Raw genomic sequence first — 27426 nt, forward strand, 5'->3', positions numbered from 1 at the left:
ATTTAACCAACTACGACAACAGAAATCAGTCCATTATTTCCCAAACTCGATCAATTAGCATTTCTCAAATTATATAAGACAACTACAGCTTCTGCACACTTCTGGAAAATCTTGGGTCAAAAAGGTAAAAATCATTAAAATGTAATGTATAAACTGTTACTTACATTGGAAATTTCCAACTTATCTCATTGTGGACATTGAACATTCTTTAGAACTGTTATGCTGCAATGCTGAAAAACTATATTGTGCACTGATGTTTTTCTCTTCACTCTATCCATTAAACTTGTGTATGGCTTGAGTACTCAAATATCTGATTGTATTCTAATTATTTAATTTGATTGGATAACATGCTAATTCTCTTCACTGTGTCACGGTACAACTTACAATAATAAACCAAACCTATACCAAATTAATATATTGTTAGATAAAATTTAGTCAAAAGTAGAACTCCTAGAACAGGTGATGACCATCCCAGAGCAAAGTAGAAGGGATTTATTTCACAAAATGTTGGAGTAACTCAGCAGGTCAGGCAGCATCTCAGGAGAGAAGGAATGGGTGACGTTTCGGGTCGAGACCCTTCTTCAGACTGATGTCAGGGGGCGGGACAAAGGAAGGATATAGGTGGAGACAGGAAGATAGAGGGAGAACTGGGAAGGGGGAGGGGATGAGAGGGACAGAAGAACTATCTAAAGTTGGAGAAGTCAATGTTCAAACCGCTGGGCTGCAAGCTGCCCAAGTAGAAGGAACATTAGTTGTGCAAAATCATTGCCGTCCATCTTTGGAAATGGTGCCAAAACATGGCGGTGCCTGCATGTGTAAGTAAATAAGCAAAATGAATTTCACTGTGCAGTTGCATATGTGCCAAATAAAGCACATTGAAACACTGAATGATTGACACCATAAGACATCCATTTTGGTTCATCCAAATAAATGGCAGGAAATTCTTGTGGCCCCATTTTTAAAATTCTTGAGAATGTGGGGATACGTACAATGCTCTACTGTTTCACACTGATCTATTTGCGGTCTGGGCTTTTAGTTAGCGAATAACATTTAATATGGAATAATACTATGTTGTACGTTCAAAGGGTGAAATATATTCAAGGAACAGCAACAATTAGAGAAAGAAGGAAACCCAGTCCTTCCAAAGTAGAGTCTCAAGAATCAAGAACAATCCAATAAAGCAATTGCTGAAGAGAATAAAGTACATTGAAAGAACAAATTAACTACAAGACAAAAAATTATTTTGGCCTTGTTCAAGATTCAATTAGAATACTAATTTCCTCATATGGTACATAATATTCAGGGTTGGATTCCCAGTTTATGACAGCTTCATTTATGACAGTTGGAGGATCCGAATGCCACGCTTAAAAGAAGTGTGGATCTTGAGGTTTCTGAGTGATGTTGTTGAGAGCCTGTTTATATGTAACTAGCAAGGGTGGATTAGTGATCAGTACTGCATTATGCAGCCAAATTAGTTTTTTTGCCATGGAGTTCATTCTTTTCTCACGGAACATTCGACTATTGGAAGGTTCCCAATTGTGAATTTGATGCCAATTTGCAGAATTTTGGCAATGGAAGACCTGTGTCTGACCAGCACAAAGATGACCTCGTACAAAGGTTCAACACTGTATAATCAGCGCTATTATGATCACCCAGATTAATATTGATCAATCAGATTGAAAAATAATTTCCTAGATTTTAACCTCAGAGATTTATTTGCTTTCCCTCTCCCATGAGGGGAAAATGACTGGATAGAGAGCAGACTAGGCTGGATGGCCCAGCAGTTTTATCCCTCCCCATCATTGTTCATATTATCATAACTACAGATCGCAAGTATGCACCAGCAGAAATGTGCACATGTAATACTATTCAGAGAAAAACAAATTAGTGAAGATCTTACAAACAGAATTAAAACAAACAAAAAACTAATAAATCATGTTTAGGAAGTAACTAACTGCAGTTTATCCCGAAGATAGACACAAAATGCAGGAGTAACTCAGCGGGTCATGCAACATCTCTGGAGAAAAGGAATAGGTGACATTTGGGATCGAGATCCTGAGAGCCCTCAGTCTGAAGAAAGGTCTCAACCCGAAACGTCACCGATTCCTTTTCTCCAGAGATGCTGCCTGACCCGCTGAGGTTCTCCAACTAATAAGTCATGCTGCATCAACAGTCTATCTGCCATATAAGCATGGATATTTTATGAGCAGATAAGCTGAGGCAGGGTACGATCGACCTGGAAGAGTCATATTTGAATGAGGCATCATCAACATGAAACATTGAGAGAAATAATCAATCTCTCTCCAAAAGTGCTGTCTATTTTGCCATTTCTAACATACGTGGAACTAGACAATTTTGGTGATCACTCATATGCATGGCTGAAGTGCCATCTCAGGGTTAAATGAAATAGCATAGCAAAGCGCCCTTCAGCTCACCATGTCCATGCTGACCAGGATGCCAATCTAACTAATCTCCTCTACCTGCACATGGTCCTATTTCCCTCTATCCCCTGCCATGTGTCGAGTGTGCTTCTTAAATGTTGCTATCATGTCTGTTCCTCTGACATCATGTCCCAAGCATCTATCATTCAGTGCAAAAGACTTGCCTTGCAAATCTCTTTTAAACTTTCTCTGTGTCAAACCCACGCTCTCTGGTTTTGACATTTGCACCCTGGGAAAAATATTGACTATCTATGCTGCTCAGAATTTTATATATTTGTCATGCAACCAATATGAAGCTTTAGACACAGTGCAGGGATACCAAGAGATGTACGTTGGCACTCAATTGCAATGTACTGTTTTCAGAATACCATTAAATCCACTGATTGTGGATGAGCAGTATTAAGGAACCAAGGTACAATTCACAAGGGACAATTGTCATAATGTTGGAGAAGTTGTTGTCATAATGAACTCACTACAGTTGATTTTCTGGCTACCATCAAACAAAAAAGATCCGAGTCAAGTGCAGTCCCAACCAGCTAAAATCACCACTGGAAAATACTGGAGGCTTATACAGTCAACTGTGTTACCACCATTACACTCTCAAGGGATTTAATGTAACTTTTTTGAACTGTGACGGTGGCAGCAACCCAATGGGAGGTATTAAAACACAAAGCTGAGAAAATGAGTACAGAAAATCAGAACAAACTCAAGTGAGGAAGGGGAGTGGAGAGGCCAGAAGGCCAGAGTAACTATTGGCAGGGACAGCAAATGCAGTAGCATTTTCTGGGGGAAAACAATTGAAATAAAGTGGAGAGAGAATCATTCACTGCATCTGGTAACAGGGGATCCACCAGTAAGATAACAGACCCAAGCTTATTGGTAATAGGCTTGAGGAGTAGGAAGACTAACTCATGAGCAAGATGCGCTCGGAAAGGGTCCAACGCAAGATGATAGAAAAATAACTGAAGAAGTTGGACAGGGTGACATCGAAATTAGTCTACATGAGAAAGAAAGGGAAATTAGAAATTACTGAACGTTAGCCAGAATCTAACAGCTTTAAAAAGGCACAGATTCTTAGATTTTCTTTTGTTTGTTAATTTTCATCTTTTTTTTTAAGGCGCGAGATGAATCCAATAACATGCTCATCCTTCAGTACCTTGCAAAAATAGTTAACGTTCACATCGCCATGAGCATCTCAGATGCACTTACCCAATGTTTACATACATGCACTTCCAAAAGGCATCGCTGGATAATGATCTTAGGTGCCAACTTTGGTTCATATTCCCCAATAGATTCACAACTGTGGCAACCTCTGCAGAACCCTAACCACCAATTTGATCAGGATCAATTTATTCCCTACCAACTGGAGATTCATCTCTATCTTTTCAGTTTTACAGTGAGCAACCTAGTTTTAACAAGTATCTAGGGAATCTAGAGTACACGGATTCTTAAAGTGTTACAATTTGGCTTGTATTTCGGGGGAATTTAAAGAAGAAAGGGAAAACAGCTGTTTCAGTTTGAAGTAAAAAGTGTGATTCCCATTTCGCACTATGCTTCTGACAAAATCCGTTCACACACGTTTTTGACAGCTCTAAACGTACTTCAATCTCACTTCCATTTTCAGGTGTTCATGCAGTCCAAAAACTGATCTGATGATAGATAAATTCAAGTTGGATGAATATCTGGGCCATCAGTTCAAAAACGTACTGTAAATAAAAACACAAAAGCAGCAATACAATAAAAGGTTACTGAAACAGAAGTTATAATAAGTGGGCCTTGATACTTTTGATTCATTACACACTTAACTGCACTATTGTAAAGTTGTCCTTTTATTGCCATCCCCCTGCAACCTCTACCACTGAAACAGACAGAAGCTGCAGTGTCATGGGACATAGAGAAAAATCCTACCCTGGTTATTTAGTTTTGGCTTGGATATAAATTGTTAATCCCTGAGCAACACAAGGTACAATTACTACTAAAATAGCTCGGGTTCAAAAAGAAATTAGGCATAATAGGCAAAGAGGAGCAATTCCAAATGTATTAACTCAAGAATATACTAAAAATTTTACCTGTAGCTTGTATCAAAAATATTAACTGACATACTCTACATTATTAAAAAATATTTATATTTTACTTTCAAATTACATAATGTAAACATACTGCAACATCAATTTAGTGCGACAAAGGATGCTAATGAGTTCATAATGACTATACTCTAACCTTCCAAACATGATTCTATTCACCATGCCTACCTTGCAAAATAATTCCTAACCACAGACACAGTATTTTCCATTCAGCCAATAAAATCTTTTGCAGCGATTACATATCTTTAGGATTTGCACTAACTGCTAATGGAAATAATATAAAAAATACTGATTGTGACACAGTTTGATTACATCAGTCCATATGTATACGTCCAAATGCTTCCTGGTGTTATTGGGGTAACAAGCATTTTCATGGAGATCAGAGCTATCATAAAATGCTGGAGTAACTCAGCAGGTCAGGCAGCATCTCAGGAGAGAAGGAATGGGTGACGTTTCGGGTCGAGACCCTTCTTCAGACTGACAGAGTCTTCAGACTGACGGAGTCTTCAGACTGACGGAGTCTTCAGACCTTCATGGAGATCAGAAGTAAATCTTGAAAACAATTTTGAAAACATAACATTGGGACAGCAAGCGATGCCTCAGGTCTACCAGAAATAGAAAATTCTTGAGAAGTTGCACATTTATTTGTAGCAAAAATGAAAAATTTTCATACTATAATGTTACATTTTGAAATCTGTTTAAGATGTAAAATTTGAATAGCTATCCATTGATTATTTTTTCAGCCCTTCAAAAGATTAAATGGGAATTATGTTCCTTCGCCCCTTAGCTGTTCTTTAGCATGAAATAATGCAACCATACTTGCTGCATCCTCCCAACACAGCAGTTGGAGTTAGTGATCCTTCTCTCCCTGGACATCCTGTGGCATGCATTTGGTGCAGATGAAGACAATGAGCTAGAAACTTTTCTGGCCTCTTTTCAGCAGCCAATCTATCCATTTTGTCACCTGTAATGATCCTCTGGAACTAGAGATCTCAGCAGTTAACAGTAATGCCTTAATTGTCCATTTCAATGCCTGTCATCTTATTACCTTGTTTACGGTTGACTTGAATCGTAAAATGGATATCCAGCCAACTATATCCCAGTGGCATATCCTTGGAAACACAGTTTAGGTTTATTATTATTATGTGTACTGAGGTACAATGAAAAGTTTGTTTTGCATGCTGTTCAATCAAAATCAGATCATACTGTACATAAATACAATCAAGTCAAATATAAGTACAAATGATAGAGCAAAGAGAGAAATAGATTTACAATTGGAAAATATATTAAAAAGAGTAGGGCTAATGTATCAGATGAAGACAAACTCAAGTACAATAGTTAAAGCAAAGGGATTCCATCCGGTGAATACCAATATAGGGTTGGGCCGAAGGGCCTGGTTTCCACACTGTATGACTCTATGAATACAGCCAATCCAATGCAAGCTTCATAATTAATATATCCTGATTGAATTAGCTCATTCCACTTCTAAGCTGCAGAACTTGTTATACTGAAAGATGCCTACAATGTCTATTGCACTTTATGTACTGTTCCCTTATTCAAGGAACAATGTCATTGCCCGTACAAGTTCAAAGAAGGTTCACCACATGAATACTTGGAATGATGAGTTGCCTTAGGAGGCTGGAAAAGTTTATGTATATTGAAGTTTAGAGGAAAGAGGGGCCTTGATAGAAACACAAGATCTGTACTTGCTATCCAGACCTCTATACAAAAGAGAAATATCCTGACCTAGGCTTTGAAAACTCCATTTGACGACAAGTCCACACTTTCTCAGCTTGAACAAAGCTGTAGTTATTACAATGTGCATACATTGGTACATCAGTAGGTAGTATGCAATGCCAGGGATGAGCTCACTAATATGCATAATTATATCATTGTACACGTAGTGAGGCATTTCTGGAAGTGCTGCTCTGCCAAGATCCTGGTTTGAATTCCTGCCACTTCCGTAGTTGTGCTGGGAAGCTGGGTGCTGGGATATTGATACGAAACCTCTGCCTGCAGTTGCAGCTCATTGCTGAAAGTGGTGTGAATCAAGCACCCAGTACACCCATTCCTTCTCTCCAGAGATGCTGCCTGTCGTCGCTGAGTTACTCCAGCATTTTGTGTCTACACCCGGTACAGTAAGACTAGCATGTGGTCCCCTGACCATGTTGCCATGAACAAACTTGCAACTTTGGGTATCGTGAGAGGAACCAAAGAATCAAACTAGCCTGTCCACACAAGGAGCAACTGCTGCCAGTCCCCTCCCAAGGCTCGCACTTGCCTTGCCTACCAGGATGTAGCTCGAAGATACACACTACAGAGCTGAGCTGCCACATCGGTCATCCTGACCTCTCTTCACCACCAAGCCTCATAGAAGCCTCTTCGCACCACTCTGTGGACTGATTATTGCTGGGAAGGTGCCAGAGGAAGGTGCTGGGAAGGGCATGGATTCATGCTGTTCCTGGCACAACAGCAGGAAGAATAGGACTTTACACTGGGCCCCTGCATATTAGTGGATGTCCTTTTTTTTAAAAAAGTATAGAGCGGTACCAACCTCTAAAAAATTAGATTGGAGAAATACAAGTTCTATATTTAATCAAAACTTGCAGGAGCAGCGTTAAGCATAGTTTTAGTGATTTGTTTCAGCCTGAAGTGACAAATTACAAGCAAAAGTAGAGGCTGAGTATGTGCAGCTGTCAACAATTTCCACTCACAAATTATCAGTGTTAATGGTGCTATGGCAGAATCCTGGGCCACAACAGTCAACCTTCAGATGCGATGTTCAACTCAAACTCTTTACATACTATTAACCATTGAAAATATTCCTCTAGGTGGGAATGTCAGTGCAGTATTGTCAGCACAGAGCAATTCCCCGAGGTGTACCTGGTACAATTATTTTTGATTCTCATGGGGGTAATGGCTGAACATCTTTCCAGTGGCTCTGGTGTGTAAACTACTTGGTATAAACTGAAGACTTAGGTTAGCAACACTGATAAAGATGTGCCAAAGAATGATGGCCTCAGAAAGCAACTACGTTTAACCCTCTGAAAGAAACAGATCACACCGACTAGATTCAATAGCCGGCCATAATTCTTCAGCAGTTTCAATAAATGCCTTTTCTGGCACAATCAAATGCCTTGGTCAGGTCAACCATTCAAAGCTTATGCATAAAAGGCATTTTTTTCACTTGGCATTTCTCCAACTGCTGAACTAAGAAGTCAAAAGTATTTTTCAGTATGCAAATTTCAAATAGAATTTCACAGACTATAATTATGCCTTTCTCAATGCTATGTTAATTTGTTTATTTTCTAGTTTGCCATCAAACAGTCACGAGACTAGCGTAATCTGACCATTCCATTCCTCACGTCACCACCAAACTTTATACCAATCCAAAGGATACACGGAACAGCAGATGCTGGTTTACAAAAAAAGACAGAGTGCTGGAGTAACTCAGCGGATCAGGCAGCCTCTCTGAAGAACATGGATGGGTGTTTCGGATTCTTCACAAGGGTCCCGACCCGAAAAATCACCCATCCATGTTCTCCAGGGATGCTGAGTGACCCACTGAGTTACTCTAATACTTTGCCTTTTATTTTACAATGATCCTGTTGTCCTTACTTGCTGCTGAACCTATACCCTCCCTCTCCTAGTATATCCACTCACCAAATATTCTAACCTTACCCTCACCAGTTGCACGCTAAAAAAACATTTTCCTTGAATGTAATTCAGCCTACTACAGGCACACTACTCAATAACTTTGGTGCTGGTAACTCACTGAAGCAGATTTTATGCAATGCCCTCACCACTCCCTTTGGCCTGGTTTCAAGCTTAGCATTTTGCCCTGAGAATTGAAATTCCTTTCATTATGAATGTGCAATGGAGCACATAGGTTCTCAGAATACATCAGCATTCAAAAGTTCTAATACATTCATTCAGAAGTTGAACAGATAATCTAAACTTTAAAATCATAAGGCGGGGGGAACCAAAAAATAAATCCTGTGCACCTCGCAAGTGTCAAGGGAGCATGGAAATAGAGGCAACGAATAGACACGCTGAGTATCAAATCTTTCTGGCAGATAACCTACAACAAATGCACATTGAAATCCATGAAAATCAATAGGAACTTCTTCTCAGTTACGAGGTAAACATTCCAATATACATTAAAGCAAAGAATTAGCGACGACAAGGTGCCGCAGCAGTAGAGTTGCTGCCTTACAGCGCCACAGACCCGGGTTCGATCCGGACTATGGGTGCTGTATGTATGTAGTTTGTACGTTCTCCCCAGGACCATGAGGGATTTCCCCGGTTTCCTCCCACACTCCAAAAACGTACAGGTTTGTAAGTTAATTTGGCCCCAGTACAAATTGTAAATTGTCCCTAGTGTGTAGGATAGTGCAAGTATATGGGGACCGCTGGTTGGCATGGACTCGGTGGGCCGAAGGGCCTGTTTCTGTGCTGTATTTCTAAACTCAACTAAACTAAATCCATCCCATGACATTAAATTACAAAAAAAAATTACCTCATGGATTGATAGCATCCACTGCCAGCAGAAAAAATAAGAACAGCTTCCTGCTGGTTGTTTAGCTCTGCTTGGGTTTTTGGTTGCCTCTCAGCAGACCTTTCTGCAATCAGCAACAAAGCTTCACGCTACTGATCATAAGATCTCCATCACGATGGCCTTTTGATACCCTGTGCTGCCAAAGGCAGAAGGACATGAATATGTGTAGGTCCTTCAACCACATGTCTGCTTTACCATTCAATAAGCTCATAGCTAACCTTCTACCTCAGCTCCACTTTCCTTTGCCAATCCCATTTCCTCAGTTTCCAAAACCATTGCTGACATGAATATTTTCACTCGCTGAGCCTGCACAGCCATTGGATACAGAATTCCAAGATTCTTCTCTCAGCCTTGAACGGTCGGCCATCCTGTCAAACCCCAAAAGAATTGTACGTTTCAATGAGGACTCCTCTCAGTCCGTTTAATTTTCAAGAGCCAGTCTGCTGAATTTCTCCTCAGAACCTAACCCTACCCCCACCCCCATTGTAGGGATCAAGAGAACGACTGATTTTAAGTATTTTAGATGATAAACGAAAGTATATTTTAAAAAGTTGAGCATAAGTTCATAAGTTATAGGAGCAGAATTAGGCCATTCGGCCCATCAAGTCTACGTCACCATTTAATCATGGCTGATCTATCTTTCCCTCTCAACCCCATTCTCCTGCCTTCTCCCCATAAACCCTGACACCCATACTAATCAAGAATCTGTCGATCTCTGCCTTAAAAATATCCATTAACGGCCTCCACAGCCGTCTGTGGCAGAATAAATTAAAAATAATTTGATTAACATAAATGATTTCAGTTAAAAGCAATGTTTTCATTACAGAACACTAGAATTAAAAGAATCAGTTTCACTTACCATTTCCATCCAAGTTAGCCAACCCATGGACAACATAAGCGACAGGATGTGATACAAGGTGTAGCTGGTCTACCATCTCACAACGACCAAGTCTCACTCTACACTTAACATTGAGTTCAGTAGTGGAGCAAGAGGACAGGTGTGACCTACAATGTATTCCATATTTTTAAGCTGCAACACACAGGCTCAAATGAGGAATGTCTGTCCCAGGCAATGTTATTGGCTTGTGGGTGGTTCTGATCAGAACCATCAGATAAAAAGGAGAATAACCTGAAATGATATGTAACTGAAAACAGAAAGTTCTCAAAGCCACATACAGAAAGTACAGATCAGGGATTTCAAAGCAATGTAAAAATATAATTGTACAAACTATTTAAAAGGAATCATGTATTTTTCAGTGTAGCAGGCATAAACCATGTTGCAGTGACACCAAGTCTAGGTTCTCAGTACGGAAAATGTTTCACTCTCCAGCACTGAGATTTGTAACTGAGCATAAAGTTTAACACTAATTGTGTACAAGATATTTCTAGTAATGAAACAAATCATATTGTCAAGGAAAAATACTACAGGTAATAAAGAATTAAAAACTTAAACACACTGGAATTTCTACAGCTGTGAGGCAGTATCTGGGACAGAGACAAAGTTAAGTATTTAACATTAGACAAAAATGAGTCATATAACCAGATTTAAAATAATCATTCAGAGTTGGCAGTGGAAAGAGGAGGAAAGTATTTTGATAGATGTAAAGCATGAAAGATTAAATGTCCAGTGTTATCAATTAAATTACAGTATATTGTAAGAAATAATCCCACTTGACCCACCTTTGCAGTCTCAATTGTTGCATTTATTTTCAGTCAGTTGGATTTACCATAATATAAAATAGCTTATGAGATGTGAGCAGATCCAACTTCAGAAAAATAAACACCATATAATCTTCTACAATATTTACATGACAAAGACAGGAGTATTCATGACCTCTCTCATGAACAGTAGCGCAGCGGTAGAGTTGCTGCTTTACTGCTGCAGAGACCTGGATTTGATTCTCCCTGTGCCCACGTAAGATACCTCTGGGTGCTCCAGTTGCCTCCCACATCCCAAGACTTGCAGGTCTGCAAGTTAATTGGCTTCTGTAAATTGTCCCTAGTGTGTAGGACAGAACTAGTATTAGGGTGATTATTGGTTGGCATGGACTCAGTGGGCCAAAGGGCCTGCTTCCACGTTGCATTTCTTAACGAATCTAAATTCCATGGTGCTCTATCTTCCTACTCAAAGCCCTACAGATGACCATCCAAAAGTCACCAGCCCATGGAGCCAGTCAAATACTTTTAATGTTGTAACCTTTCCCTGAAAATGACCATTAATAGACACCTGCATAAGATTCAATACCTTTGGAACTTGCTTTTACATTATTATGTAGAGAATTACTTCAAGATCCAAGTATACAGATTGATTATTGTCCTCAACCTTCTTTGTGGATGTGAAACATGGGCAATTTACTAACATCATCCAAAGACCATAGAGAGGGATCACTGCTATGCCACTGGAATTTTTTTCACATCGCAACAATTGTCATCTATATTCTTATCAAAGCTAACATCAACTGCATTGAGCCAGTCCGCATTAATTCCACCACACTGACGCTCGATACTTGACCTCTAAGGTGTTTTATATTCATGTTACAGCTGGAACATAAAAGAAATGCTATAAAAACACAAGGAAGGCACACTTCAAGAAAATTGACGGGAATATCCAAAGCTGTGAAAAACAACTCAACGGCCAATCCCAATAATACCACAATCTCCATCAAACAGGAGCCTATTTGGAAAAGCCTTCCAAACCAACAAATCCAGAAAGTTCCAGGAAGGAAACCCTGGCCATCAAACACCCATCCCATTTAGAACTTTATTAATTTCTGATTACTGAGTCACTAACACTAAATTGTGGTGGAAATTATCTCCAAACCAAAAGATTACTACCAATGTCAAGAACTGTTGAGTGCTTTCAGGAAAAATGATGAATCAAAACGGGGCAAAATTATGATCTCCAGATATCATGAGGAATCCAGCATCAATGCTGAACTTTCAAAGACTGCATAAACTGAAAAGAAATCTTGGAGAATACATTTCTTCATCATAAACTTATTTTCTAAACTTTTACTATGTGGTATTGTCACTAAAAATGACAAGTCACCATATAAAGAACATGATGGCAGCAGTGTGGCCAAACCTGACCCAACTGGTAATTTGAAATGTCAACATCAGAGGGAAAAGCTCGTCAACATCTTTTAGAATGAAATTGTCTTTGTTTTGCTAATGACTGTATATCAGACATTCATATAAACTGGATTCATATAAACATGGTCTTGAATGAGGCAAACATGATGAAGACAATTCAAACAAAGGGAAATGGTAATCACATGTGTGGGTTTTGGATTATAGAGGAAGGAGGTAAATTCAACAGACAGATTACCCATGTTGCCATTTGGAAATGGGATGGTAGAGTCCATTAAAGTAGGTGACATACCTGTAATATTTAGTGTTAGTTCCACTTAACAGCTTGATGTTGGACAGCACCAAGTATAAAAATCAAGCATTATTATTATTTAAATATGTCCTTCAACACAACTGAATATAAAGGTTTGCAAAATGGAATTTCACTAATCATGCTTCAACAAATTTCCAACCTCTCTTAAAATGTTGGTCACAAACTGGAAAACACACTTGAGCCATGTGTCAAAACCTACATATGTTGTGACAAAATAAGTAATAGGAATGGAGATGCAAGGACACATCCTGCAGTTTCAATGACAATTTCATTATAGGCACCATGCAACGATGCTTGGTCTGATTTCCCTAAAAACATTTTCACAATGAGAAATTCCAATTAATTGCAGTCAAATTTCCAAAGAATGTATTTGTTTCATTGCTGGTACATATGACAATTAAACACTATGGGAATAAGCAATGAGAAACAAATTAATTAGGTTATTTCTGCTGTTTTCTCCCATGACTATATGACAAAACAAATCCTAATCATCTGGCTGATGACTAATTACTGTACATCAATCACTTGGCAAAATTATGGTCACATTCACGCAAGAAAGGTCATCATACAGAAAACAATATTTCACGTAATCACATAAGAACAATGAAAGATCCTGCAAACCTACTTTTTGTGTGGCCGGGAATCAAATGGAGGATGCTGTGCTCCATAAACTTGTTGAATACTAAGGAAACAAAACAAAAGAGAAAGACATGCCATATAAGTGTAAAAAATGAATTAAGCAAGCATCATTTACACTTCATATTGCAAATCCAGAGAGGAAAATAATACAATTCATACCATTAATGAATTGCGTATAAGATTTAGAGCCAAGGTTTTCCCAAATGAAGGGATGTATTGCAAATAAAAAGTTATAAAGTTGCAGAAGAAATAGTATTTCCCTTCCCAATGCAATAACATTTGTTTCAGAAAACAGTGCAGTGCAGATTCTGGTTGGAAATAAAGAGGAAAATGAAAGGAACTGGAGAGAAATGATAAAACAAGGCAATGTATAATTATACTTTTGGAGAACACTGCTCAAAGCATGATTTGAGTTGATTACATTCTCCCTTCTCGCACTGGCTAGTGTTAAAATTACAAACCCTTTCCACAAACCAGCAGCAATCTATTCATTTTCATGACATTTCCATTTAATTTCAAGTGGAGTCAAGTAAGATATTAAATAGAGTGACATACAAATGTGGCGGAAAATTGCAATGCTCTATCACTGGACCATAGAGTAATAAGGAATCTGGAATATGTTTAATTTAGTTTAGTTTAGAGATACTGTATCTCTTTAGTTTAGAGATACACTATGGAAATCATAATCATAACCGTACTTTATTAGCCAAGTATGAGGAATTTGATTTGCCATACAGTCATACCAATAATGAGCAACAAGACGCCCAAATGAATTTTTAACAGGAACATCCACCACAGCGACTCCCCCCCATTCCTCACTGTGATGGAAGGCAAAAAATGTTCAATCTTCTTCCCTTCTTTATTCTCCCACAGACGGGACACTTGAACCTTCCGTTGTTGGGGCGATCTTGGCTAGCGCAGCCGGTGGTCAAGCCTTCCGCATTGGGGTGATCAAGTTCCCGCATCTGGGGGGGGGGGGATCTCAGCTCCCCGCGCTGGGCGATCGGACCGCGGGTCGGGGCTAGTCGAACCACCTGCGACTTTGGAGCTTCCCGACATCAGTCTCTATCCGAGACTGCAAGCTCCTCGATGTTGAAATCCGCAGGCTCCTTGGAGCGTCAATCCCAGGCAAGGGATCGCAAGCTCCGATGGTAAGTCCACAGCCCTGCGGTGGGGCTCAAAGTCAGTCTTGAGCAAGGCCGCCAGCTCCATGATGTTAGGCCGCAGAGCGATCAGAGATACGATTCGGAAAACAATCGCATCTCCGGCAAGGTAAGAGATTGAAAAAAGTTTCCCCCTCCCCCCACATAAAACAAACCAGAGAACATTAACACATACTTTTAAAACACACTAAAAATAACAAAAAAGACAAAAAGACAGACAGACTGATGGCGAGGCTGCCATCGCCACCCAGTGAAATGGGTCCTTCGGTCCACCAGGTTCATGCCGACCATCGATCACCCGTTCACACTAGTTCTACGTTATCCTACTTCCACACCCACTCCCTACACATTAGGGACAATTTACAGAAGCCAATTAACCTACAAACCTGCACATCTTTAGGCTGTGGGAGGAAACCAGAGCACCCAGAATAGGCTTTGGCCATTACATTATTAAGTGTGACTTTGACTTCATAGAATGTATTTTATTTAAGTTGAGAATAAGATTGATAAAAAATCGAAAGCATTCATGGGAAAGGCAGCAGTCATCTGGCAGAGCCCATTATTAGAAAATAGACACAAAATGCTGGAATAACTCAGCGGGTCAGGCAGCATCTCTGGAAAAAAGGAATAGGTGACGTTTTGTGTTGAGACCTTTCTTCAGACTGAAGAAGTTTGATAAAGGGTGTCGATGCGAAATGTCACCTATTCCTTTTCTCCAGAGATGCTGCTTGACCCGTTGAGTTACTCAAAACATTTTGTGTCTATCTTTAGTGTAAACCAGCATCTGCTGTTCCTTCAGACACACAGAGCTCATTATTATGTGTTGGAAAGAACTGAAGATGCTGGTTTAAATCGAAGGTAGACACAAATTGCTGGAGTAACTCAGCGGGACAGGTAGCATCTGTGAATCGAGGGAATGGGTGACGTTTCGGGTCGTGACCCTTCTTCAGACTAATTATTATGTTTACAGGCCCTTCAAATGGATTCTTGAAGGCTTGCCGCTATGTTAAAGTCATCTGCAAGGACTATCACGCAGCGCAAAGGTGAAGCAATGTCTTTGCTCAGATCACAGCATTCGTATATTAACCAGAAACTAGTTTCCATGGCACCACACCCAAAGCTCCAGATATCTATTAGTCAAGGAATGCCCCACAAAATGGAAAATCCTAAAAGAAAAAACACAGCTCACTTTGACAAAGGTAGGGAACTGAATCAATTATTTAAGCCAAATAGAAGGCCATCTAGAACTTCACAAAACAAAAATAAAACTTTACGTGCATGAAATGAAGGATAAATAGAGTATAGGAAGAAGGATAAATAGAGTATAGGATTTCTATCACATGCCAATACGATTTGAATAATCTATGGTCATTTTTGGTTTACAAATCACTGAAGCAATGCCTGTATAGCATTTAACAAACTCTAGAATTACAATAAACTCAATGAGTTCCAAATCACAGAGGCATTCGTTGATCAATGTTGACATCAACTTCACTCAAAATACTATTTGGCTGAAGACGGCAATTCAAATTTTTTTACTGGAGAAAAGAAACCATTTACTTATAAAATAAGCAGGAATTTCTCATTCTGGGTTAGTATATTATAAATTAACCACTCATTCTCACCTTTCCTAATTTATAGAGGTGTCAAAATACTAATTATGAAAATGATAAATGATTTTAAATAATTAAAAAATAACAAGCACATGCCTACCGATAACAAGTCCACCAACTAATTTAATGGTCACTGTCAACATTAAGTAAACCCAACCATTGTTAAACTTAATTTTCACGTGGGCACCTTACAACCCAGTGGTATGAATGTTGATTTCTCCAATTTCAAATAACCCCTGCATTCCCTCTCTCGTCGCCCCAACCTCACCCTAGATGTCCTACTAGTTCTACTGTTCCCATCCTTGTATCACTCTTTCCCTAGTCACCAATGGGCCCTGTGTGTAGGAAAGAACTGCAGATGCTGGTTTAAATCGGTAGACACAAAATGCTGGAGTAACTCAGCGGGACAGGCAGCATCTCTGGAGAGAAGGAATGGGTGACATTTTGGGTCGAGACCCTTCCTCAGAATCTGAAGAAGGGTCTAGACCCAAAACGTCACCCAGCCAATAGCCCATTATGGGCTCCACCCTTCCTTGATCATTTGTTCTGGCCTTTTACTACCTTCAGTTCCCTCCCCTCTACTTTCAGTCCGAAGAAGGGTTCCAACTCAAAACGTCATCCATTCTTTTTTATCAAAGATGCTGCCTTCGATCTTGACATAGACTGTACATTTATGAAATCTGTAGAACAATACTAAGCAATGATATAATTCCACTAATGTAGAATACAAGCAGAGACCATCGAGAAAGATAAGCTAGATCCCAGACCTTATTACAGAGTAATTCCATTTTGCATCTATTTTCTTTGAGTCAATGTTACATCCTTAGTGTGATGTGACAGCTCTTGATGGCCCTAGTTTGTCAAACTCCTGCTTAGAAAAAGTATAATCTAATAAAACATAAAATAACATACAGTAATTAAAGTACAGAATTCCTCAGTATTTTAGTAACTACTAAAGGATTATTCTTCTCAGCCAAATTAATGGATTAAAAATATATAAAAGCAACAATTTACTCACATATATTGTTGCATGGAGTCATGCAGTCGGAAACAGGCCCTTCAACCCATCTAGCCCATGCCGACCAAGGTGCCCCTTCTACACTTGTTTCACTTCCCCATGTTTAGCCTATATCCCTCTAAACCTGTCCTATCCACATACTTGTCCAAATGTGAACCTCTTTAAACCTTAAGGGATTGGACATGCGAGATACAGGAAAAATGTTCCCAATGTTGGGACAGTCCAAAACCAGGGGTCACAGTTTAAGAATAAGGAGTAGGCCATTTAGGACTAAGATGAGAAAAACTTTTTCACCCAGTTGTGAATCTGTGGAATTCTCTGCCACCGAAGGCAGTGGAGGTCAATCCACTGGATATTTTCAAGAGAGTTAGATATAGCTCTTAGGGCAAACAGAATCAAGGGATATGGGGAGAAAGCAGGGACGGGGTACTACTTTAGGATGATAGCCATGATCATATTGAATGGCGGTGCTGGCTCAAAAGGCCGAATGGCCTACTCCTGCACCTATTTTCTATGTTTCTATGTTTTCCTATCCATGTTCCTTTTAAATGTTGTTGTAATACCTGCTTCAACTTCATGCTCTGACAGCTCATTCCATACATCCACCATGTGTGTGAAAAAGTTACCTCTCAGGTTCCTATTAAATCTTTCATCTCTCACCTTACCCTATATCCTCTGCTTCTTGATTCCCCTTCTCTGGGTAAAAAAACTGTGCATTCACACTATGTATCCCCCTGATGATCTTATATACCTCTATAAGATCACCCTCAGCATCCTGTGCTCCAAGGAATAAAGTCCTAGCCTGCCCAACCTCTCCCTATAGTTCAGGCCCTCAAGTCCTGGCAATAACCTCGTAAATCTTCCCTGCACTCTTTCCAGCTTAATGACATCCTTCCTTTTGCAGGGCGACCGAAACTGAACACAATACTCCAAATGTGGCCGCATGTTGATTGCATATTAGTTGCATTGAAGTCCATCATTATTGAGGCAAAGTAGGACAGCATAGAAACAGACTCCTCGACCCACCTTGTCCATTAAGCAATTATTTAACCCTCCCTACATTTTCAGCAACTCTTTCCACCCACCCGTTTCCGACCATTCGCAAGGGACAACTAATCTGCATAATTTAGGATTTCGGAGGAAACTGGAGCAGTTGGAGCAAAACCCCATGACTCAGATGATGGCAATCCTCGATGATAGATGCTGCCTTCCCAAAGCATTGTCTCATGTAGATGCTTTTAAAGGTGGGAAAGACTGTGTCTGTGGTGTCCGTGGTGGACTGAGTCCAGCAGTCTCTGCATATATCTGTGCATTGGAATAGTCATACCAGGCCATGATGCAACTAGTCAGGAGTTGCTGATAATTACAGGTGATGATCAAGTACATGGCTTCTAGTTATCCATGTAAAGACATAATCAAGAGAATGTCCAATCCTTAAATTTTATCCAAAATCATGTGACTTCATACTGCCTACATTCCAACGCAATTTATATTGAAGAAAATACTCAGCACATGTTGGGAATCACGATGATTATGTAAAGTGCAGCCAAAGGGAACTGCAAGCATAAACTGGAAACTTTGCAAAAACTAAGCAGGTCAAGCAACGTCGATAGGAAGAGAAATAGAGTCAATGTTTCAGGTCAAGGACTTTAAGATTTCTGGAAAAGTGAAAATAAAAGCCTGTTCTAAGTTTCAGAGAAAGGTCAGAGTGCAGGGAACAAAGGCAATGTCTGTGATTGAGGGCAAACCAAAGTTCTCAAAGCTTTGTTTTAAAATCTGCAATTACAAGGTAGAGAAGAATATTGAAACAGAATGCTAAAAAACATTCATTTCTTGAATCTCAACACGTTAAATTCAATATCAAATCTCAAGAGCTATAATTACTCAGAGGACTGTATATCATTCCTTGAGTTTAAATGATACATTGTTTGAGCAATGTAGGAGGCCAAACAAAGAGGTGAGAGTGAGATTGTGATGGAGAATGAAAATGACTAGATACTGGAAGCTCAGGGTTGCCTTCTTGGATTTAGGGGTGTTTTGAAAGTAATCACCAAAACTATATTTGATTTCTCCATGTAGGAGACCACATCATTATCACCCAATATAACACACTAAACTGAAAGAATTGCAAGTGAATAGCTGCATCACTGTGAATGCATTGTTTGGATCTCAGGCTGGCAGGAAAAGAAGAGGTAAAAGGGCAAGCGTTGCCCCTTCAGCCATTGCATGGGAAAGTGGCATATGAAGAGGAGTGGCCGATGGATATGAATAACAAAGGGAGGGAGCGGATCCCAGAATACTAAATGAGATAGCGGGGAAAGATATACTGGTGAAGAATTTTCATTGATGTTGCCGGAAATTATGGAAGATGCTCAACTGAATGTTGGCGCTGGTGAGGAGGAAGGTCTGGGGAAAGGGAAGGGGAATGTTCTTGTGGTTCTGGGTGGGATAAGAAAAGATAAATAAAACTGCAGAAAATATAGAAGTGCATGAGATGTTGAGTCTGGACATGCTGCAGTCCTCGGAGTTAATAATGAGTTTAATAATTTCAGGTAACCGCATGCGTGTTCTGTCCAACCAGCTACTAACAACAACAAAAATGTGAATGTTACTAAATCTAACTTTAGAGTAAATCCGAAGAAAAAAATTATAAAGTTGATATCAACATTATAATTTATAGAGGAAACAGAGAAATGTCAAAAATCAAGATGCAACTCTATCAGGGTCTTTGAAAGCAGAAAACATAAATCTGATTAAATAAGGTACTTGTCAGCTGCAGTACTGAACCAGTACACTCAGAGCTAAGAAGCATAATTGAACAACCAAAGGCAAGCGGCAAGTCTACACCCATTGTACTGCTTCAGGAGACCCCGAAGAACGGTCTCGACCCGAAACATCACTCATTCCTTCTCTCCAGAGATGCCGCCTGTCCCGCTGTTACTCCAGATTTTTGTGTCTATCTTCAGGAATGTGTAAATTCACTCACAGAATTGCTGTGCCACATGCCCTTTACTATTTCATATACTTATGTCATATTAGCAACAAATTCCCCAATCAAAACATAATTATCACAGTGGTGCAACGGTAGTGGTGCAACGGTAGAGCTGCTGCCTCAACTCCAGAGACCTGGGTTCGAGCCTGACTACGAGTGCTGTCTGTGTGGAGTTTGCACCATCTCCTTGTGACCAGTGGGGTACCTCAAGGTTCGGTGCTGGGACCCCAGCTATTTACGATATACATTATGGACTTAGACGAAGGGATTAAAAGTACCATTAGCAAATTTGCAGATGATACTAAGCTGGGGGGTAGTGTGAATTGTGAGGAAGATGCAATAAGGCTGCAGGGTGACTTGGACAGGTTGTGTGAGTGGGCGGATACATGGCAGATGCAGTTTAATGTAGATAAGTGTGAGGTTATTCACTTTGGAAGTAAGAATAGAAAGGCAGATTACTATCTGAATGGTGTCAAGTTAGGAAGAGGGAATGTTCAACGAGATCTGGGTGTCCTAGTGCATCAGTCACTGAAAGGAAGCATGCAGGTACAGCAGGCAGTGAAGAAAGCCAATGGAATGTTGGCCTTCGTAACAAGAGGAGTTGAGTATAGGAGCAAAGAGGTCCTTCTACAGTTGTACCGGGCCCTGGTGAGACCGCACCTGGAGTACTGTGTGCAGTTTTGGTCTCCAAATTTGAGGAAGGATATTCTTGCTATGGAGGGCGTGCAGCGTAGGTTCACTAGGTTAATTCCCGGAATGGCGGGACTGTCTTATGTTGAAAGGCTGGAGCGATTGGGCTTGTATACACTGGAATTTAGAAGGATGAGGGGGGATCTTATTGAAACATATGATAATTAGGGGATTGGACACATTAGAGGCAGGAAACATGTTCCCAATGTTGGGGGAGTCCAGAACAAGGGGCCACAGTTTAAGAATAAGGGGTAGGCCATTTAGAACGGAGATGAGGAAGAACTTTTTCAGTCAGAGAGTGGTGAAGGTGTGGAATTCTCTGCCTCAGAAGGCAGTGGAGGCCAGTTCGTTGGATGCTTTCAAGAGAGAGCTGGATAGAGCTCTTAAGGATAGCGGATTGAGGGGGTATGGGGAGAAGGCAGGAACGGGGTACTGATTGAGAGTGATCAGCCATGATCGCATTGAATGGCGGTGCTGGCTCGAAGGGCTGAATGGCCTACTCCTGCACCTATTGTCTATTGTCTATTGACCGCTTGGGTTCTCTCTAGGTGATCCGGTTTCCTCCTACAACCCAATGACACGTGGATTTGTAGGTTAATTGGCTTGTGTAAATTGCCCCGAGTGTGTAGGATGCAAATGTTGGATAACATGGAACTAGGGTATTGGTGACCAATGGTCAACATGGACGGTGGGCCAAAGGGCCTGTTCCAGCACTGTATCTCTAAACTAAACTGAACATTGCTGTGCCAGATGGGACAAACTTGTGCTGGTTTTGTTTATACTAGATAGTCTGAACAGCTGAAAAAGGAATTACTTTATAGAGGAAATTGTCTCATCTTGTGTTAATTATGAAGCATGCAGATGTCACAAAACCACAAAGCCAATTTATTTCTTAAATATTTTGAAATCCACCATGCCTGCTAACACAATTGATTTTTATGCCTTACAGAAAAAGTAGGTTGCCTTGATAATAAAAGCGACTACAAATTAAAAAATGTATTTATAATAATTTCACCTGAACTGTATTATTAGCATCTCAACTCTGACATCTCATGGGAATGAAATGGAATGAAATTCTTCAAAACAATGCCAAATACAAGTGTGGAAAAATGAACCAACTGGATGATTGCCTAAAGATTGTGGAAGTGTTTCATAAATGTGAAATTTAATAATTAACAGCCTTGATCAGATCCCTGTGCATGCAAGCAAACAGTAACACTGCTCATTTCCAGATCTGCAAAATCCTTTAGTAATATTATCCATTTGCAGATGGAACTTCAAAGATGTTGGAGAGAGTTGGTGTGTTTGTCTTTATACCAGCCATCATACTTAAATCGTATAATCTAGGACATGTAGCTAAAACCCTACAACGGACAGACATATATCTTGCAGGACATTTACAGTTTCACATTTAGAGAAGTAAAATAGCAAAAGTGAGCAGAGTGGAAATACTACTTTTCTGTTAAGAAAACTAATTTTGTTTCATTTATCTGTGCATTTATTCTAGGAAGTTGGCGGCAAAGCCTAAAAGTTGAGATACAGATCTACCACAGATTTTCCAGTAACTGGCGGTCCAGTGCCTCCTTTAATTCAGATAAAATTATAAGAGTGCACTTGAAATCCCCCCAAAAGTGCCCCAAAAATGTGGTGCCTTGGCCGGGTGAGGCGACCGTTCTCAATCTCATCAGAACTTCCGTGGCCGATCGGTGGGTCGAATTTTACACCTGCGGCTGCGGCTTGGAGCTCTGGCCCAGTCAGAGCTGGCAGATCCATTCCCATAGACGACATCCGAGGTCGACTATGCAGTATCTCGGCCCCCCTCGGCGGACCACTCTGGTACCTTTGGACTCCTCCCGGAGGCCGTAACCTCTGTTGGTCCGGCAAAACAGATAATCCAGAAAGGCTCTAGAACCAAGGGTGCTGGAAAATCAGTGGTAGACCTGTATATGGGAACATCTCCACCTGGAGGCTCCAATCCACTAACAACTTATCCACTAAACACTACATTGTGGGAGTAATCTGGATCAGAAGGACTACAGCACTTCAAGAAAATGATTTGCTCAAACTTCTTGGGAATATTTAGGAGTGGTCAATAAATGGCAGTTTTGCAGCAATGCCCCCTCACAACAAATGTATATTTTTAAGTCAGCAAGACCAATACATTTTGCTTTACGGAGGCTTAGCAAGAACTTGAATCAATGGGAAAAATTAGAATGAAAGCAAGATGTGAAAGGAAATGTTGAATGTAATATAGTCGTCCAATGTGGACTAATGTAATGGAGACTGAACAGACCAATACCAATGGTACAAGATTAAGACAGCATGATGTTACATATAAGGACAGTGCTGGAGTAACTCAGCGGGTCAGTCTGAAGAAGAGTCCCAAGCCGAAACCCAACCAGCTATCCATGCTCTCCAGAGATACTGCCCAATCTGCTAAATTACTCCCTCACTTTTCTCCTCATGTGTAAACAAACATCTGCAGATCCTTGTTTCTACATTATGTCACACATTCTAGTTTAAATGGGCATCGTGCTTAGTAAAACTATGTGCATTAACAAAAAGAAGAATATCCTTATGATCAACAAAATTAGCTTTCTGGTAACTAGTAAAAGAACACATTTAAAAATGAGTATTATAATGAAATGTTGAAATGATCATCAGAGAATGATTAGGACATGATTTTTTTTGTCTGTCGTACCATTCTGATGCAGAATCTATAGAAACTGTTAAAGTGGATAACAGAGAGAAATTTGAATAATAGTGTTTGGATACATGTCTAGTTGGCAGTGCTCTTTCTTTCTCCTTTATTTGTTCTCAGGCAACAGATCTCAATACAGAAATTAGTTTGTATCATTCTTGACCTAGCCACATCTAAAGTCACATGTACTGTAAACACACACAGGTCTCAATCAAAGGCAAAACACAATTTAACGTGAAGCTTTCTGTCCACACTGCCTGTGCTAAGAATTCCATCAGCTTCCATTCTGTACAGATACGGGGAATTCCCTCCACAAAGGCTGCCTGACCCACTGAATTACTCCAGTACTTTGCATTTCAAATGGCAGTGAAGTTACTTTGAAAGGTATTAAAAATGCATTAGTATCGTAAAAAGAATGATGCACAGGGACCTAACAAACATTTCTTCCTCTATACCCACAGTTCTCTTCCACCTATATCCCTCCCTCAGACTTTACATTTCATTCCTCTTCTCTCGTTATTTGAAACCCTTGCATTCTTTTTACCTCTTGCCTTTGTCCAGCTATCTGCCAATCACCCCCTTTTACCTGTGTCCACCTATTGCTTGCCAGGTTTTGTCCCAACACCTACATGTCTTTTCGAGCTCTCTCCCCCAACTATCATCATCCGAAGAAGGGGTCCCGATCCAAAACATCAATTATCCACTCCCTCCATAGATGCTGCCTGTGTTTTTAATGTAAAAAAGGAACTGTATGTCTGCGATCTCAAAAGCAAATGTTAATGCAAAAAAAGAATGGGGGGGGGGGGGTGCAATGAAACAAAATACAAACACAATGCTTTCTGTCCCGACTGCCTGTGTTAAGATCAGCCTTCACCCTGCATAGAAGTTACTTTGCATGACATTAAAAAAATCTATAATGAAAAGAACTACTCAGGGAACTGACAAGTGCGTAATCTCAAAAGCAATTGCCTAATGTTGAACTAGCCACATAAAAGTCAGACATCATTGTAAACAGATGTACGTTTCAATGAAAGACAAAATACAAGCTAAAACGACACTCTGGGCGGCACAGTTGCGCAGCAGTAGAGTTGCTGCCTCAGTGCCAGAGTTGCTGCCTCAGCGCCGGAGACCCGGATTCAATCCTGACTACGGATGCTGTCTGTACGAAGTTTGTACATTTTCCCTGTGATCACATGGGTTTTCTCTGGGTCCTCCGGTTTCCACCACATTCCAACGATGCACAGGTTTGTAGGTTAATTGGCTTGGGTAAAATTGTAAATTGTGTAGGATAGTGCTAGTGTATGGGGTAATCGCTGGTCCACATAGACTCAGTGGGCCGAAGGACCTGTTTCTGTGCTGTATCTCTAAAGTTTAAATTTGCTTGTGCTATGATTTTCATCAACGTCCACCTGTACAGAGGTCATTTTAAATGTCATTAAAAATCCATTAGTATAATGAAAAGAACTACACGTGCACAGGGGAACTGACAAACATTTCTCCCTTTTTTAATGGATGGCAACAATTTTTTTGAAAGGGAATCGACAAGTGGTCAATCTGAAAAGCAGATTTAAATGCAACAGGAGGAAGGGAAAGTTTGTACAATGAAACACAAAACACAATAGACAACGTTTTCAGCCCACACTGCCTGTGCTAAGATTTACATCAAGAATGAAAACACAACTACAATGAATGTTAGCAATTTCCTCCACAAATACTCCCTGACCTGTTGAGTTATTCCATCACTTTGTATTTCACCCTACTTGGAGATTAATTTGAATCCCATTAAAAAATGTATTAGCATAACGAAAAGAACTACACTATGCACAGGGATCTTGCAAACAATTCCTCCTCTGTTTTATTTCATGGAAACTTTTATTTAAAAGGGAGCTGACATGTGTTCAACCTCAACAGCAGATATAAAAGTAACTGGAACAAGGGGAAAGTAGATGTAGTGCCACAGAAAATAAGATTTCCAACAGCCTCTACCCCATGCAGATATTACTTTGAATGACATTAAAAATGCATTAATTAATTGAGACGAACTACACAGGGACGACGTAGGGGGGCTTACAGACATTTCTCTATTATTGGATGACAACATTTTGTTTTAAAAGGGAACTGACATGGGTGTAATCTCAAAAGCAGGAGGTAAAGCGTGCAACGAAGCACAAAATAAAAGTAAGATTTCCGTCAGCCTCAATCCTGTATAGAAATTACTTTGCATGCTATTAAAAATGTATCAGGACAATAAAAAGAACTCAAAAGAACTACGCAATGTACATGGACCAGGCAAACAATTCTCCCCCTTTGGAGGATGCGGGGGGGGGGGGGGGGGGGTTAGGGAAGGAAACAGGGTGCGGGAAGGGGAAACAGGTTGTCCGGGGAAAAGAAGAGGGGGTGTTGGAGAGGAGGGACAGGGTTCAAAGGGGGAGAGGGACAGGTCTCAGGGGGAGGGGAGTGTGTTGGTGCAGGGGAAGGAAACCAGGGCACGGGGAGGAGGTTGGGACAGATGTGGTTGGGGGGGAGGGGGGAGCAAGAATGGGAGCAACTGGGGTAACGGGGATAGGAGAAGCGGGATGGCGGGGATGGGGTAGCGGGGATAGGGAGGGAGCAGAGGATGGGGAGTCAGGTAGTGGGGGATGGAGTAGCGGGGATGGGGGGGGAAGCAGGGTAGCAGGGGAAGGGGAAGTTGGGGATGGAGGGAGCAGGAGATGGGTGAGCAACTGGGGTAGCAGGGGATGGGGAGAGCGGGATAGCAGGGGATGGAGCGACTGGAGTAACAGGGGATGGGGATTTGGGGGGGGAGTGGGGATTGGGGGGAGTGGGGTTGGGGGAGTGGGGTAGCAGGGGATGGGGGAGTGGGGTAGCAGGGGATGAGGATGGCAATGGGGAAGTGGGAAAACAGGTGATGGGGATGGGGAAATGGGGTAACAGGGGATGGGGAGTGGGGTAGTAGGGGATGGGGAGGGAGTGGGGTAACAGGGGTTCGGGGAGCGGGGAGCGGGAATGGGGAAGCAGGGGATGGGGGGGATCAGGGGATGGGGCGATTGGGGGATGGGGATGTGGGGGGGTGGGAAAGTGGGGGGGTGATGGGGGAGTGGGGTAGCAGGGGATAGGGTAGCAGGGGATGGGGGAGTGGGGTAGTAGTGGATGGGGGAGTGGGGTAGTAGTGGATGGAAGGGGCAGGGTAGCAGGGGATGGGGAGCGACTGGGGTAGCAGGGGATGGGGGAGCGGGGTAGCAGAAGATGGGGAGGGAGAGGGGGATGGGGAGGGAGTGGGGTAGTTGGGGATGGAGCAACTGTAACAGGGGATGGGGATTGGGGGAGTGGGGTATCAGGGGATGGGGAAGTGGGGTTGTAAGTGATGGGGATGGAGGGAGTGGGGTAACAGGGGATGGAGAGAGCAGGGTAGCAGGGGATGGGGAGTGACTGAGATAGCTGAGGATGGGGGGAGTGGGGGAACGACTGGAGTAACAGTACTGATGACAGGAGTCGGCTAGCGACAACACCAACCTTCCGGGAACCTTGCTGTTCCGCTTCCAGAACTGCCGCCTGTTCTCACTCGCCATCCCCCTTCACGCTCGCCGGCCTCCAACGATCCCTCCCCTCGGTGGGCGGGCGTGCGAGCGAGCGCGGCAACCCCCGGCGGCGGCAGTGGCGGCGCGATCCAACGCCGGGGATTAGAGGAAGGTCAGCGGCCGCCAGCGCCCCGCGCCAACCGTGCAGCGGGCAGCCATGTTGGCGGACGGGGCCTGAGCTGCCTCCCGATTGGCCGGACCAGCCAGCCTGCGCCCGCCGGCCAATGGCAGCGCGCGTTGTTGACCGGTGCCGGTCTCCTAGGCGATGGCATGGGTCGGATTGGCAGGCGGCTCGAACAGGCCGAGTGGACCCCGGGGACATTGAACCCAAGCTGTCAGCTCACAACAGCCCTCAATGATGTTTACACGCCTGATGCAGCGATTAGATTACTTCCAACACCACACTCGTCCAGGTCGTTGCTTTATTTACCGTTTTCTTTTCCTCAGCTGCAACTGTGACTGGGTGGTTCAAAAGCAAAAAGCCTCAGCTGCTGGAGTTCTGGCATTCGAGTCATATAACACGTTTTCTCTCTCTCCTCACTTGAA

The 27426-nt window shown here is 41.6% G+C and overlaps 1 protein-coding gene and 1 long non-coding RNA gene across 4 annotated transcripts in view; one reads left to right on the plus strand and one right to left on the minus strand.

Moving 5' to 3' along the window:
* Nucleotides 1-27073, minus strand: part of LOC144605450 (TBC1 domain family member 22B-like) — a 187687-nt gene extending 160614 nt beyond the window's left edge. The window contains exons 1-3 of one of the 3 annotated variants that reach the window (XM_078420720.1): nt 26816-27073; nt 13112-13168; nt 4043-4090 (exon numbers count right to left, since the gene is read on the minus strand). In XM_078420720.1, coding sequence (XP_078276846.1) covers nt 4043-4090; nt 13112-13168; nt 26816-26871 — 161 coding nt within the window. In that variant the 5' untranslated portion in view covers nt 26872-27073. The remainder of the gene's footprint in view (nt 1-4042; nt 4091-13111; nt 13169-26815) is intronic. The other 2 variants (XM_078420721.1, XM_078420722.1) reach the window with 2 other exon arrangements.
* The window catches only part of LOC144605452 (uncharacterized), a 200876-nt gene continuing 200359 nt past the window's right edge, over nt 26910-27426 (plus strand). The window contains exon 1 of the long non-coding RNA XR_013548848.1: nt 26910-27293. This is a non-coding gene — a long non-coding RNA (uncharacterized LOC144605452). The remainder of the gene's footprint in view (nt 27294-27426) is intronic.

This window comes from Rhinoraja longicauda, chromosome 24, assembly GCF_053455715.1.
Source record: "Rhinoraja longicauda isolate Sanriku21f chromosome 24, sRhiLon1.1, whole genome shotgun sequence".
NCBI lineage: Eukaryota > Metazoa > Chordata > Chondrichthyes > Rajiformes > Arhynchobatidae > Rhinoraja > Rhinoraja longicauda.